Source organism: Pelmatolapia mariae, linkage group LG3_W (genome assembly GCF_036321145.2).
Source record: "Pelmatolapia mariae isolate MD_Pm_ZW linkage group LG3_W, Pm_UMD_F_2, whole genome shotgun sequence".
Taxonomy (NCBI): Eukaryota; Metazoa; Chordata; class Actinopteri; order Cichliformes; family Cichlidae; genus Pelmatolapia; species Pelmatolapia mariae.
This window is the reverse complement of record NC_086229.1, coordinates 3709487-3724152: the sequence shown is the minus strand read 5'-3', so window position 1 is coordinate 3724152 and position 14666 is coordinate 3709487. Positions and strand designations below refer to the sequence as shown.

The 14666-nt window shown below is 40.8% G+C and overlaps 1 protein-coding gene across 1 annotated transcript; it reads left to right on the top strand.

Moving 5' to 3' along the window:
* The first annotated feature begins 1184 nt into the window (after positions 1–1184).
* LOC134624163 (uncharacterized) lies at positions 1185–14242 on the top strand. The gene is made up of 7 exons (XM_063469140.1): positions 1185–1295; positions 1630–1739; positions 10600–10641; positions 11377–11655; positions 11735–11965; positions 12061–12276; positions 13938–14242. Exons 2-7 carry the CDS (start codon positions 1703–1705, stop codon positions 13964–13966), a joined length of 834 nt encoding a protein of 277 aa, XP_063325210.1. The 5' UTR covers positions 1185–1295; positions 1630–1702; the 3' UTR covers positions 13967–14242.
* Positions 14243–14666: the final 424 nt, after the last annotated feature.

The following is a 14666-nucleotide window of genomic DNA, read 5'->3' as shown; positions in this document are numbered from 1 at the left end:
TTGGTGAAATGGTTACAAAAATTATTTGTGACCAAAGAAATAACTTATATTACGAGGCAGTATTACACCATATTTAGAAAAAAAATCGATTAGAGATTAAAGTCGTTAATATTGAGTTAATTACGTGAATAGGGTTAAAAAAACTGAATTGATTAAAGAAAAGATACATTGCGAAAATAGAGCAGTACTAACATTAGCTGGGTGGCCAAGCAAGTGTCTTACACATGAGAATACATCACAAAAAAAATTAAATAAACTTTTGCAGAAGTAGTTCTCTTGGTACACAGACTGCTCTGTGAAAACATTTCAAGTTTAATATCAGTTTAATATCACTGAAATTAATATTTCAGTGAACATGCAAATTACCTACAGTTTATCACAACTTACTTAGCTAGGATCTGCCTCGTGTCGAGTCGAAAAATTCCTGCAGGACCGTGAGTGGAAAGATACATTTACTCCCAAGATGCATTGCAGTAAAAACCATCCAGTCGCCTTCCTTAAGATCTGTTGACGTGTCGCTAAAGGCGCGCTGTAGATAAATATTGCAATTTGTAAAAAATAAAATAAATAAAAATAAATTTGCAATTTGTAATTACATAATTAAACACTGGGCAAGTTTATTTTCGCATTATCGCTGGTTATTATTTTAGAGTAAATAAAGCAATAACGGGTAGCACCAAGCTGTTGTTATCTTCATTTCCATAGCAACGGCGGTTGAGGATTATGGGTAGTGTGCAGTTACGGGATTAGTGCGCTGTCTGCATAAATTGGTCTGATTGGTTGGAGCCGAGCGCATCCAAAACTAACAGATCGCACTTTCAGATCGTGAATCACTTTGGAAAACACTGTGTGATGGCCACAACATGAAGCGATTTTATTGTTGAATTATCAGTGATACTTTCATGTGTTTTTGTTGAGAAATGTTAATGATGTCATTAAAAGAAAGCATTAAATTGGGGAGAAAAACCTGTTCGCGGAGAGGGTCCCCGGTTCTATAGTTAGATTGTGCTTCACGGCGTCATGTTTGGCCGTGACGGGGTTATTATTGGAGTAAATAGATGGCTGGAACCCTGCTTGAAGCGTCTCTGATCGCCGCGAGCGGGTTCACATTGGAATGAATTGACAACCCACAGCGTCACATAAAAACGTGGAAGGGTACCTTTAGCGTCAGCATGAGAAGTTAAGGGACGTGACAAATCGTCAGTATTTTACGCCTCGGGAGTGAGAACGGGTTGGCTGAGACCAGTCAGGAGGAATCATGAAGACAGAAACAAGAATTGAAGGAAATGCCTCAGGTAGCTTTGTCCGTTATAACTGTCGATACAGGCTCAGTACAATCAACACTCAGTGTCAGTGTGGGCTGGTTCGGTGCATTGGCTCCGATGCTGTATTTAAATACATGACTTGGTTCACTTTATGGCTGGGCTGTATGTGTGGTTATATCATGTTATTTGGACAGGAGTACCTGTCCCCTGTTCTTACCTCCACCTTATTCTTTCTGTCTTGCTTCCATGTTTCCCTTTATAAATATATAAATTTATGTGTCTGTCTTTATCTTGATTTCAACACTGTAAAGAGCTTTTATTGTGAAGGAGCCAGGGAGGAGAAAGTCATTTTTTTTGTGTGCAGAGTAAAGGATCTGTTTCTGAGAGCGGTCGGTGATTTCAGCTGTCAGTGAGGATCAACGGGACTGTTACAGAGGATGAAGAGGATGATGAAGATCATGCTCCTCTTAATCGGTAAGAAACACACACACTCACACAAACACACACAAACAGAGATGGGTGTGGCTTCATATGGAGTAAGTAGCGGGTCAGTCAAACGTCCTCTGCTGTTAAAACCACTCACGTTCATTATTCTGTCATCGAGCTCGTTCATGTGATGAAGCTCGTCCCCGAGGCCTCCATGCAGGGCGGGTCCCGCACTTTCAGTGTATACTGCTACAGTGTACACTGTGTATAAGGACACTCTGTCTACATAATAACTACACTATACATAGAGTTATAGTTATAGATGTTATATTATATATAAACACACATGTCCACTGGTTAATTACATACTCACAGCACAAGCATACTGCCAGCCTATTATATGAGTGTGTTGTACATATACATATATACTGTGTTTTTTTTAATTAGTAAAAACATCAAGAAGTCACCAGCAAAAGGAGAACACACCATGGTACACGTTTAAACAAGGAAGGTTTATTCCTCTAAAAGATTTATTATTAAAATAGATGTAACATCCCCCCCAAAAAAAAACAATCTCACACTGCAGCTACAGGAAGTTCACACTGAGCCTTTTTAGATTTAACCAAAAACCCCAGGAGGGGGCGGAGCCTCATACACAAACAGGAAGTAGAAACAATAGCCAGCCATCCTCCTGACACACAGCCAGGGGTGCGGTCAGCTCAGTGCTGTAACTCCAGCTTTAACACTGACGGAGCTGAGACCTCCACCCATATCGCACACACATGTTATGACACCACGCTGGAGTTTACTGAGCTCCTGAAAGTCATTCCTCCACACCAGAGGTGATTCTAGGATTAGAGCTTTGGGGGTGCTGAGCACCCAGAGAGCTGCTCAGCCAGGCAAGATAAACTTTACTCGTCACGATGAGACTTCTTCCCCGTCTCTGTCAGTCCCTGCATCTTTAAATGTCTCCAGTTGTCCCGAGTTCTCTCTGACTGTCTCCTTGGTGCATTTAAACGCCTGTTCCTCCCTGTCCTCATCGTCTGTTGTCTTCATCTCTGTTATCAGTCATCATAACTTTACCATCTCTGTGCAAGTCTGCAGATTTCTTTATTAAATCATAAGATTAAATTCATCAAGTCTCTCTGTGCCTGGGTCCTTGTCTCAAAACATGACATCACTGTTTTGTACATTTTAACACAATTTAATCCCCACATTTGTGAAAGAAAAGCAAAACACTTTTTTGAAAAGTCTGTAACAAAACCATCAAATCTGATAAAGGTTATTTAAATGCTGCAAAAGAAGAATGGATTGGAATTTAAAAAATAATAATACATATCCTAACCTTAATTACTGGGAGAGAATAATCAATGATGCTCATAGTGAGTAAGAAGTAAACTGAGTGCATTTTTTGGACAGAGATTCACTTTTAATGTGTATGTATGATATAATACAGATACATAGAAAACACTCCCAAAACAGAACAAATTATTACAAATAAAAATCTTTACTGCAGATACTAATTTGACTAATTTAATAATACTAATTTTGTGTTGTAAGATTTATGAGTTTCATGCTTGGTACTTGGGAGAGCTTGACATTTTCTCAGGTGGTACACACTCTAAAAAGTCTGAGAAACACTAATAAGTGTATGTGTGCTTTTGGAAAACATTTAAAGCTGCAGTACAGAATCTTTGAAACAAGCTTAAAACAGTTTTAGAATATAAACGGAGCACTCTGCTTCTCTTTACAGCTCCTCCCTCCAGCAGGGCTGTTTGGCACTTTCTGATAGTGTGCAAATGTGATGTATGTACTGCAGCAGTCATACAGACAACTGGACGGTCCAAAAGTTGGCCTACCTATTACTGGCTGAGGTTTTAGTAGAGTTGTGGCTGAACCACATAAAAATATATCATTAATGTTAATCTCCCCAATCAATGATAATGTTATGTTGGAATGTTGTTAAAGAGGGTCAAAAATGTTTCAACCCAGTTTGTTTTGCAGATTCTGTATAGCAGCTTTAATATAGGGAGGACACAACTTCCAGACTGTGTGAGTAAAATCTGGTTTTTTCTCTTCGTCAGATTCATAGTTTCTGTTTTGCCTGTCACTGTTCCCTGTCTGTTTTCTTACCTGGTTCTTCCTGACCTTGTACTTTCTCCTCACATTCTCCTCTTTCCTCTCTCCCTCTTTGGACTGACAATCATACACAAATAGATTATATTCAATTAGACGAAAAATTACATTAATATGAAAAAATACTATTAAGATCACTAACAAAAAGTCCTCTCTCAGTGTACTTTCAACCAAAAGGCAAATAACCAAACCACATGAACATCTAATAAAAGATATAAATATTGAAACACTGATCCAACATTATCCTTTATTGACGGATCATTTGATTTTACACTTTTACCTGAATGTGGCTCCTGTTTTTGAAAAAACTTCCTTATATCTATTATGAACCTGGCTGTCTCTCTGTACACAAACACACACACACACACACAACAGCAGTTATAAGGTTAATGGGCATCCAGTCAGTTAGCTAGTTAGTATCCATTTCAAACAGGACAGTGGTAACAACAGCAGGCTACGGACAATTTTAAGTTTTAGATTTTAAACAGGCTGTATACATTTCAATGGGAGCAACAGGACGGTCAAATGTCACTGATTTTACTACAGAGCAGGACGGATTGTAGGGTAGCAAACATCGTTGGAAAACACGTTTTCAACACTGCCGGTTACCTGGGTGTAATGTTTTTCAGCTAAACAGAAACATGGTCTGACTGCTACCTAACTATATAAAGAGTAACTGAAGGTTGAATGCAGCTAACACGTCCTGTTTTAAGCCAGGCACTCCACCTCCGCTCCGCTGCGTCTCAGCCACTATCGCTCTGGCAGCAGGGGCGGATCTAGAGAAATTTTCTTAGGGTGGCATGAGGGTGGCAAAGAAATCAAATGGGGTGGCAAAATCAAAGCCTTCCCCCCCCCCCCCCCCCCCCCCCCCAAACACATATGCAGGTGGTTACATATGGTTAAAATGATTCAAATGCAGTAAGTATACACGTTTTTCATATAAATATAGTCTATAACTTAATTATTGTCTGTAGCCCACATAATTACACACTTTAGTTGCATAAAACATGTGAGTTTTGATTTTATGTTCTGTATAGCCTGTATAATAAATAAATATGGAGCCCAATAAGTATAAACTCCAGAAAGCTACACAACATGGGGCGGTTCATTTACAAACACAAGTCTAACTTAAGTTTCACTGTTTTTTGTTAGAAAACAATCACATTGTTACAGCTTAAATTACACAAAATGTCAGAAATCTGCACTGTCATGAACAAAAATTTAAACCTAATTTTTCATGATTTGTTGGATTAACCCACTGAGGTCTGAAATACAACTGGACATTTTTGACTCCTTTTGAGTTTACGTTTGTATTTCACCCTCAAATTGTTTCATTTTATTTTTTCCCCTTGCCTTGTTTGGGATCATTTCAGCTCAACTGAATTTAGTTGTTTTTTTTCACTGACATACTGCATTAGTATTACTGATCTGAAATCACACAAAGAACTTCAAATCCTAGTAGTGTAAAAAAAAACACAGACATGTTGAGTAAATTTTTATAACTTGAAATGCAAATATAAATTGTACATTTTGTAAACATATACAACTATTTATCTAAAAATGCAGCCAATACACCTGCCGTTTTTTTCATTTTCTACAACCATTTAAAAATATTACTAAAACTAAAATGAGAGAACAATCAGATTTCGCAATAAGATGCCCCACAAATGATGTGTGCCAGTAAAACAAAAGTTTATCCACCAAAAGACAGAGGAGAGCAGCACAGGGATAAACCTGCAGGCCTGACAACAGGAGGTGTATCACTCCGCTGGTTTTCTACTTAGTGACAGTGTTTACGTTGCAAATGTGCCTTAGTGACATTCATTAGTGCCCTCACTGACACACAAAACAGAACGACTACACAACAGAACAACTACACAAGACAGCACAACACACTAAGTATACACTCCACACTAAACATCACAAATCTCCCACATATAAAAACTCTCTCTCTCACTCGCTCGCTCTGTCTCGCTGCCGTTACCGTCACAATTGTGTTTTTGTGGTTAAAAGAGAAATGTGTGTGTCTAAATGAAAAGAAAAGGACGTTGTTAAATTCTGTTAATAAATCAGACGAGGAAGAGCCTGCAGACTGAACGCAACTCATGTCTCCTGTCTATGCTTTTCTGTTAAAAAAACAGTTTAAAAACAGGCCCCATCGAAGGCCTGTAACAGACCCACTATCGTTGTACCCCATATACCACACCAAACCATCACTTTTGTTGTTCCAACAGTCTTGGAGGGATCCATCCAATGTCAGTTAGTGTCAGACCAATAGCGGTGGTTTTGTTTGTTAACTTCACCATTCACATAAAAGTTTGCCTCATCACTGAACAAAATCTTCTGCGTGAACTGAGGGTCCTGTTCCAATTTTTGTTTTGCCCATTCTGCAAATTCTGTGCGCCGATCTGGGTCATCCTCGTTGAGATGCTGCAGTAGCTGGAGTTTGTAAGGGTGCCATTTGTGAGTAGCTAATATCCGCCGAAGGGATGTTCGACTAATGCCACTCTCCAGTGACATGCGGCGAGTGCTACGCTGTGTTGCTGAATGAAGCTAGGACAGCCACTGATGTTTCTTCATTAGTGACAGTTTTCTTGCATCCACATTTTGGCAAATCCAACACTGAACCAGTTTCACGAAACTTAGCAAGCAGTTTGCTAACTGTAGCATGGGAGATGGGTGGTCTGGTAGGGTGTCTTGCATTGAAATCTGCTGCAATGACCCGGTTACTGCGTTCACCAGATATCAACACAATTTCGATCCGCTCCTCACGTGTTAACCTCTTCGACATGTCAATGGCTGTGAACAAAGAGAAACTTATAAATAACTCATGAAAGAATAAAGTTACGTTGAAACCAAGCACACCATTGTTTTTCTTGTGACATTACCAATAAGTTTGATGTGTCACATGGCCCTCTTCCTATTGAAAAAACAAAAGTTGTATCCAAGATGGCCGACTTCTAAATGGCCACCATGGTCACCACCCATCTTGAGGAGTTTGCCCCCTCACATATACTAATGTGCCACAAACAGGACTTTAATATCACCAACCATTCCCATGTTATTACGGTGTATCCATATAAATGGCCCACCCTGTATTTATGTAGCACGTTTCATTACAACCAAACTCAGCAGCTACAGAGTCTGTTGATCAGCTGCTCTGATGAAGGACTCCTCCTGCCCATCACTGCTGCTGTTGTGTTATTGTTGTTTGTGTTTAAACCTGGAGGTGTGTGAGCTACATGTGGTCACACTTTTTATTTACATCCTGCCCATGAACACGTTCATACTCCAGGTCTTGCTCACGTTTATATTAACCATGCTGGATTTGGACACAGCTCCAGACTTTCATGCATGTTTGTCACACAGCACACTGGTGTCCTCAGCTTCTTAGTCTTTGCTTTGGCTTCTGGGCTTCGTGATGTTTGTGTTCCAGTCATGGTGATAGAAGAACATAATCACACCATCAACAAAGAACAGCAGAGACTTCTTTCACCTGCTACTGAGCATGCTAGCCTTAGGATTACTTTTATGCTTCAGGTTCATGTTTCGTGTCACAGTTTTCACATGTACCTGTTCTGTATCCTGTCATTGTTTTCATGCTAGTTTAGTTTTTCCCCAGTTTGCTTTGCCTTGTTTCCTGTTTGATATCAGCCATGATAAATGGCTCGCTCTTTGTTATACTTTGTTTTCTGTCCAGTGTCTGCTGTTACGATGCTGCCTCAGTCCTCTCACGCTGGCTTACCACTTTCATCTCTCTCTCATGTCTGGCTTTGTGTTTGAGTTGATCCTTGTGTTTCAGGGCGTGACACATCTTCTTTTCCCGTCCTTTGGCTCCACACACCAGGAGTTAATGAGCTCACCTGTTCCTCATCCTCTGATCTGCTGCAACTACATGAGGCAGTGGTCTGGCTTCAGCCTTTGGTGGATAGCTAAGCTAACAGCAGTTAGTGGAGCTGGCTCCTTTGCTGCATGGCGCTGGACTGCAATAGTTATTTATCCTGTTGCACAGATCGTCTGGAGATGGAAGTCTGCTGAGAAACATCCTGAGGATTAAGAGGAGGAACTGTGTTAATCTGGACTTCACTAATGTAGACCCTCAGCTTAAACACTTAGTCTTTGTGTGCTTGTAAATAAACTCTTGTCTGGTGTTTTAGTCCAGTCCACCTGAGTAGCTACGACAGAACAATCCAGCCAAGAAATGGACTCTCTGCACTCGATTGAATGTGTCATATCCTCATTCTTCCCAAGGAAACTCAGCTTGGAAGACATGATTGTGTCCTCCACCAGAGCAGGGCGCCATCACCCAACAGCTTGGGGAATTTAAATGTATGAAAATCAACCAAAAGTGCTTTATTGGTGGAAGTCCTGTGAGGATGAGCATTAATCTGTGTTAATATTTATCACAATGAAAGCTTTTTTAGGCTCAACTATTAATGTAGTCGTTCACACTAAATGAATAATTAGGCAGGATTTTTATCTTTATATTGTTTTAGTGTACACTGAGGACTGTGGGAACATTGCAGTTTCATGTTCCTGTGTGTGACTGTACATATGGTCTTTGACAATAAAACTGGTCATTTTGTGTGTGGTCATCTGGATGTCTTGGAGGATGACCGGGGGGGTCGTCACCACCAACCTTATTGATTATGTCTGAGTTTAAAAGAAGGTTGTATGAAAAAGGCAAAAGTAAATCTGGAAAGACCCCAAGGGAAGATGAAACAAAGGTCTGACAGTAAATCTAAAAATCACGATGACCCCCTCCTCAGATGCCTTAGTTAGGCTTGTCCTTGTGTGCTGGTGGAAAATGAAACATGCTGGTCGGTTTCTTGTTTCTTTCTGTTCCATTTGCCTGAACTGAATTTGGTAAAAGAGCTTTTGTCCATTTAGCACCTTTGGCTTGGAACAAACTGCAGAACGACTGGAAAACGACTGAATTCATCTCATTAGGACTTTTAAATCTAAACTAAAAACCCTTGAGGCCAAGTCCATAACATGCAACTGTTTCAATTAGATTGATCGTCATTTTAACTGAATTTTTAAATTTAATTAAATTTTATTGAACTTTATCATATTTTATTTTATTTTTTTAGTAATCATGTATTTTTGCGTGTTGTTGCTGCCTGTGTTTAATTGTGTGTGTTTTTGCATCTGTGAGATACTTGCTGCTGCCTGTCTTGGTCAGGTCTCCCTTGAAAAAGAAGTTTTTAACCCTGGAGAACCAATGGGGTCAAATTTGACCCCATTGGTTCTCCAGGGTTAATCTCTGTGGGATGTTCCTGGTTAAATAAAGGTTAATAATACTAATAATAAAAAAAACCTGAGCAGACATTTCAGCCATGCACAGATTTTAGGAAAATAAAGTTACAAATCCTGGTTTATTCTTTTTGCCTTATATAGACGACTGCATGGACAAAGTGGGCTCAAGTTGTTCTGTTTGTCACACACTCTGTGCTGTACTCACATGGTTATGCCTTTTGGCCTAAGAAATGAATCATATAGTGGCAGGACTACAGGACTGTGCTGCTTACCTTGATGTTGTAATTTACAGCAACACTTGAAGACCATGCAGAGTGAATTAGAGCTGTGTTCAGCTCTGACATCAGATGCTTCACTGTGAGAAGTGCAAAAAATGCAAATGCCAGTCAGTCCATGATCACCTATCAGGGTGAGGTTGGGAATATCAGCCCTGTGCGGGCGAAATGTGCTCTTGATCATTTCCCCTCCATCTCTAAAACAGGCCTAATGCAGTTCTTGGGCATGCTAGGTTTCTATCTGCAGTTTTGCACCTCTCACATATCTGCTCAGCTCTAAGATGAACTTCGAGGCGACCTGAGGAAACGACTTCTTCTGCTCCTCATATGGGTGAGCCATTCCAGCTGTAGGTGGATGCTGGGGCTGTTTCTTTGTAGACTGGTGATGATGGAGTTGTTCATTCAATCATTTTGATGTTTTGTTTCCTTGGGACGTTAACTCTCATCATTTATACTGCTCATTGGTTAAGGAAGAAGTGCCAGCTTTAATATGGGCTGTGCAGCATTTTGAGGTTTACAGTCATCAAAGACTGAAGTGTAACAAAGCAGAAAACACAAAGTTATCCATGGCCTGGAGATCAATGACAGTCTGTTTTATTTTCTATATGAAGCTGGGTCACATTCTCAGTAAGAGAGCTGACCAAGTCCCTTAGTGAGGTGTTTTCATCAGGGCTTTACAGTCATGGTGTAAAATCTCCACCACAGCCTCGCACTGAAGCTGGACAGTCGCTTATAGATTGTGATTGCCAGCCGACGATGTTGTACTAGGAGAGTCTACTGGGTGATTTCTTTTGGAGGATGGTGTCTAGTTCTTGAACTGGGCTTTATCATAACTATCTCGCTGAAGCAGCAGTTGTTGGAGAGTATTTAAATTCTCCCTGCTGTCCTCCGAGTTGTTGGATGATAAATAATGTGGTTAGTTATTCGTTAATTGTTTTGGTGTAATTTAAGCTTAAAAAACTTGTTTAATTCTGAGCTACAGATCATGTTTTTCCTCTGAAACTCACAACGCCTACAGCATTTCCTCTCTGTGTCACTTATCTCTGCTCACACTCAGCTCCCTCCTAACTGTTCTAACTGTCATGTTGTTTTGTAATGACTGCAGGTCCCTCAATGTGACTGTCACAAATGACTGTTTGCTCACACAGAGAAAGAAGCTCCTCAACTATGCAGGTACACAAGGTGGTGGAGGAGCCACTAACCTTTGACCTTTAGTGACCTCTGTCCTCCTGTTGCAGGTGTGTGTGTGCTGCTGCTGCCTGCACCGACTGTTTCTGCAGGTGAGTCGATGAAGTGAAAACAATCAGTGAGACTCCAACAAGAACACAAATACACTTACTCTGTGTGTGGGTGTGTGTGTGTGTGTGTGTGTGTGTGTGTGTGTGCATTATTTTCAGTTTTGGGTAATCTTACCTTTTTTATAACCTCTGGCATTTCAACACAAGTAGACTTGAACAACTTGAATTACAATAAATAAGCTTCTTTATATTCTAACTGTACATTTCTCTACAATTAGACCTGATAAACCATTTCCTCAAAAATTTGTAAATTAAAACGCTTGAAATTAATCTTTAGCACAGACCGTTGTGTGTGCACACTGTCTGCTGGTCCCACTCTTCATCACCAGTGTGACAGAGTCCTGAACACAGCCTCAGTTTGCATGTTAGTCCACCAAGTTTCATCTGAGCTTTAAAGAAAACACACTCAGCTTTTCCTTTTGTTGGCTGTTCCTCTGAAAACCAAAGTGTGTGATCACAGCTGAAATAAGGGAGATTTTTCCACTTTAAAGTGCTTCAATTAGTGATGCTGCTGATCCACAAATCAAATCATCTCTAATATCTGAATGTTGATGACAAACACAAATATCTGTTTATTATGAGGCTAAAAGCTCGATGTAGACATAACAGTTTATAACATGTCAGCAGCATATAACAGCCCTGCACACCAGCACTGTGCTTATATTAGACTTTAATCAACATATAGTAATGATTTTATCATCTCTGCGTGTCCTCCAGTGTCTCTGTCTGTCAGTCCAAACCTTCAGCAGGTCTTCAGTGGATCTTCTTCAGTGGATCTGAGTTGTGTTGATGATGGACAGACAGCTGATGGATGGACAGTGAAGAGGACCAGAGGAGGACTCACTGAGGACTGTGGAGCAGCTGCAGGCTTTGGGAGGCTTCTTGGTTCCTACTGTGTTGTGGATCTTTCTGCTCCCAGTGAAACCTTCTGGTGTGAGGACTCCTCTGGACAGCAGAGTGACAGAGTCTCCTTCAGTGTCCAATCAGACACTACAGGTGAGATGTTCCAGCTGTGTCTCTGTCTCTGTGTGACTCTGCTCTCTTAACTCTGTTTGTCTCTGATGGTCTGATAAAGGTCTCATCCTGGAGATCCCTGCACTTCCTGTGAGGACAGGAAGTGATGTCATTCTGCGCTGCAGACAGAGGAATGGTGCCACAGTCGCAGCTTATTTCTTCATCAAAGGAAGTTCTGTTGGTCCTAAACCAGAGCACATCATCACTAACATCACGCAGGCTGATGAAGGTCTCTACTCATGTTCTAATGATCAGGGTGGAAAGTCTCCTCAGAGCTCTCTGAGGGTCAGAGGTCAGAACACTGACATCACTTCCTGTTTAAAACCTGATGTAACATTGTGACCTGATAATAAACTGACTGAACCATCTTCATCATCTCTCTTCCAGATCCTCCTACAATCAGCCATCCTCCTCCTCACTGTCCTCCTCCTCCAAGCACCTCCACAAACTTTGCTCCTCCTGTAAAAACTGCTCTTACGTGTCCTCCCTGTTCTCCTCCTCCTCCTCCCTCTCTCGTGGTCCCAGTCGTAGCAGGTCTGGTTTCTGGGCTTCTCCTGGTTCTGGTTCTGGGTTTGTTTCTGTTCCTCTGCTGGAAACTCAAAGGTAGCTCTCACTCACCTGATATGAGCAGGCGTAATCTGATTACTGTATTAACCCTCTGAGCCTAAGTAAATGAACTTACTGCGTCACCTCAGTCAGTGGCTGTAATGGTCCAAACATGCAGTCATGGTGTGTTTGAGTGATGCTGGTCAGTGACTCTTCAGTTTTACCTTTCAAAATAAAATGTGTTTTGTTGGCTTTGACCCATAAAGCTGCCACAGAATCAGAGTGTACCGAGCTCACAGCTCCGGTGTTCCAGTTTAACTGTTTTTCATGTTAACCAGTTAGATTTGTGTGTTCCACATGTTGCATTTGCAGATTCTCATTTTCACCGAACGGTCGTCTCGCTCCACCTGCTCTCGTGTCCTTGTGTTTCTGTAACATAAATAATGAGCCCACATTTTCCTCACGACACCAGCGATCAGCTCGACAGACCCTCCGTTTACCTGCATACATGCTGCTCACCTGTCAGCTGTTTGACACCTGCTGCTGATTCAGCAAACACGCCCACGTTACCTGGTGATAGTTTAACGTGGGCAGCTGCAGCTCGATATAACGCAATGACGGCGCAATATTGTGGACAAGATAAGTAAATATAGCTTCCTGAGCTCAGAGCTGCTGGAGCTTGTGTTTCCCTCAGAGTGACTGACCTGAGTTACAGATGACGGCTGGAAACAGAAAACTACAGAGCACTTTATCAGCGGCTGATATCACAGCTTTGAAACCTTCGCTGAGTTTTAGCTCTCAGTGGTTAAACACTGGACTTCATTCACTCAGGTTCTGTCTGTCGGGTCACGTTTACGTCACTGTTTTATTTACACCTGAGCAAATCGGTTTGGCTCAGATTAAAGTTACGTCTCATAACTGCATAGTTTTACTGAAGTTTAACGTCTCACATGTTAGACTGAACCATTCGCTTTTCTTTATTATCTGCTGTTCATATGTGTTGGATTATTTTTTTAACTGTGAATTTTTAATTAAAACTAACATTAAAAATCTTTTTTACACAAGGAGGAAGGATAAAGCATTTTTATATTATAGTATAATTACAGTAGTCCAGCCTGGAAGTAATAAATGCATGAACTAGTTTTTCAGCATCACTCTGAGACAGGATATTTCTAATTTTAAAGATGTTGCACAAATGGAAGAAAGCTGTCTTACATATTTGTTTAATATGTGCGTTGAAGGACATGTCCTGGTCAAAAATGACTCCAAGGTTCCTCACAGCATTACTGGAGGCCAAGGTTTTCATTTTCAGGGCCGAGTACAATAACCTCAGTTTGATCTGAATTAAGAAGCAGAAAGTTAGTGGACAATCCTGCAGTTTATCTAATTGGTGTGTGTTATCTGGCTTCATAGATAGATAGAGCTGGGTGTCATCCAGGTCTTTATGTCTTTAAGACATTATATTGCATCCTCAAGTGCTCTCCCTCCTTCCTTCTCTTTCATCCAGTTTCTAAAACATATTTTAATGTGAGATTACAGGATGAGACATTGTTGTTTATACTGATATGGTTGGTTGTGTTAAGATTATTGGGGTGGAGGTGTCCGTGCACCTTCAGCTGCTCCGCCTCTCTCCCTGTCACCGTCTGCAGACACATTTACATAGGACACATCGTCCTGTGGACACATGAGCTGAGCTGCTCTGTCCTCTGTGTCCTCAGGAACACGAACCAAGAACAGGAACGTCTGACTGCTGAAGAAACAGTCTGAGGAGGAGGAGGAGCTGGTGATGAAGACCAGCCTGTGGTATATACAGTATCTGTTGTGTATTCAGCCCTGAGGAAGATGAAGATGCAGCTTTGCTTTGTGTTACATCATATTCTATAAGGATGTTATGTGTTTGTAGACTTTCTGCCCAGTTTGACCCATTTAGCAGAAGTCAGCCTGTTTAAGGCTCTGATATCTATTCTGTATGACTTACAGCAGTTATGACATGGTCTGATTTTCTCACCCAATAAAGGAATATTTAATATATCAGTCTACTCTTCATTCTATCAGAAACAGTTATGTTCACTGTTCACTGCTGTAATAACTAATAATGATTAATATAATAACTATAACATTATATTTACAGTACCACAGTGAGATGACTTTAGTCTCATGAACAACATTAGCTAATTGTTATTTACTAACTAATCTTAAATGACTGTTCAGTACAGATATGAAACCCAACAATCATGTTTCACAGTCTCGTGGTCTCTAGTGAAAAAAGGCCCTAGAGCTGAAACTAAGGATGAGCACAGATGCATAGAAATACTGCAGGGCTGAGGAAGAGGAAGTTTTTAAAGACGTTACACAGAGTGAAACATCAGCTCTGTGAGCAGAGATCAGCTTCATGGGTGGAGACACTCTGAGGTCTCTGAGCGTGCTCATGGGTGGAGATCACACAT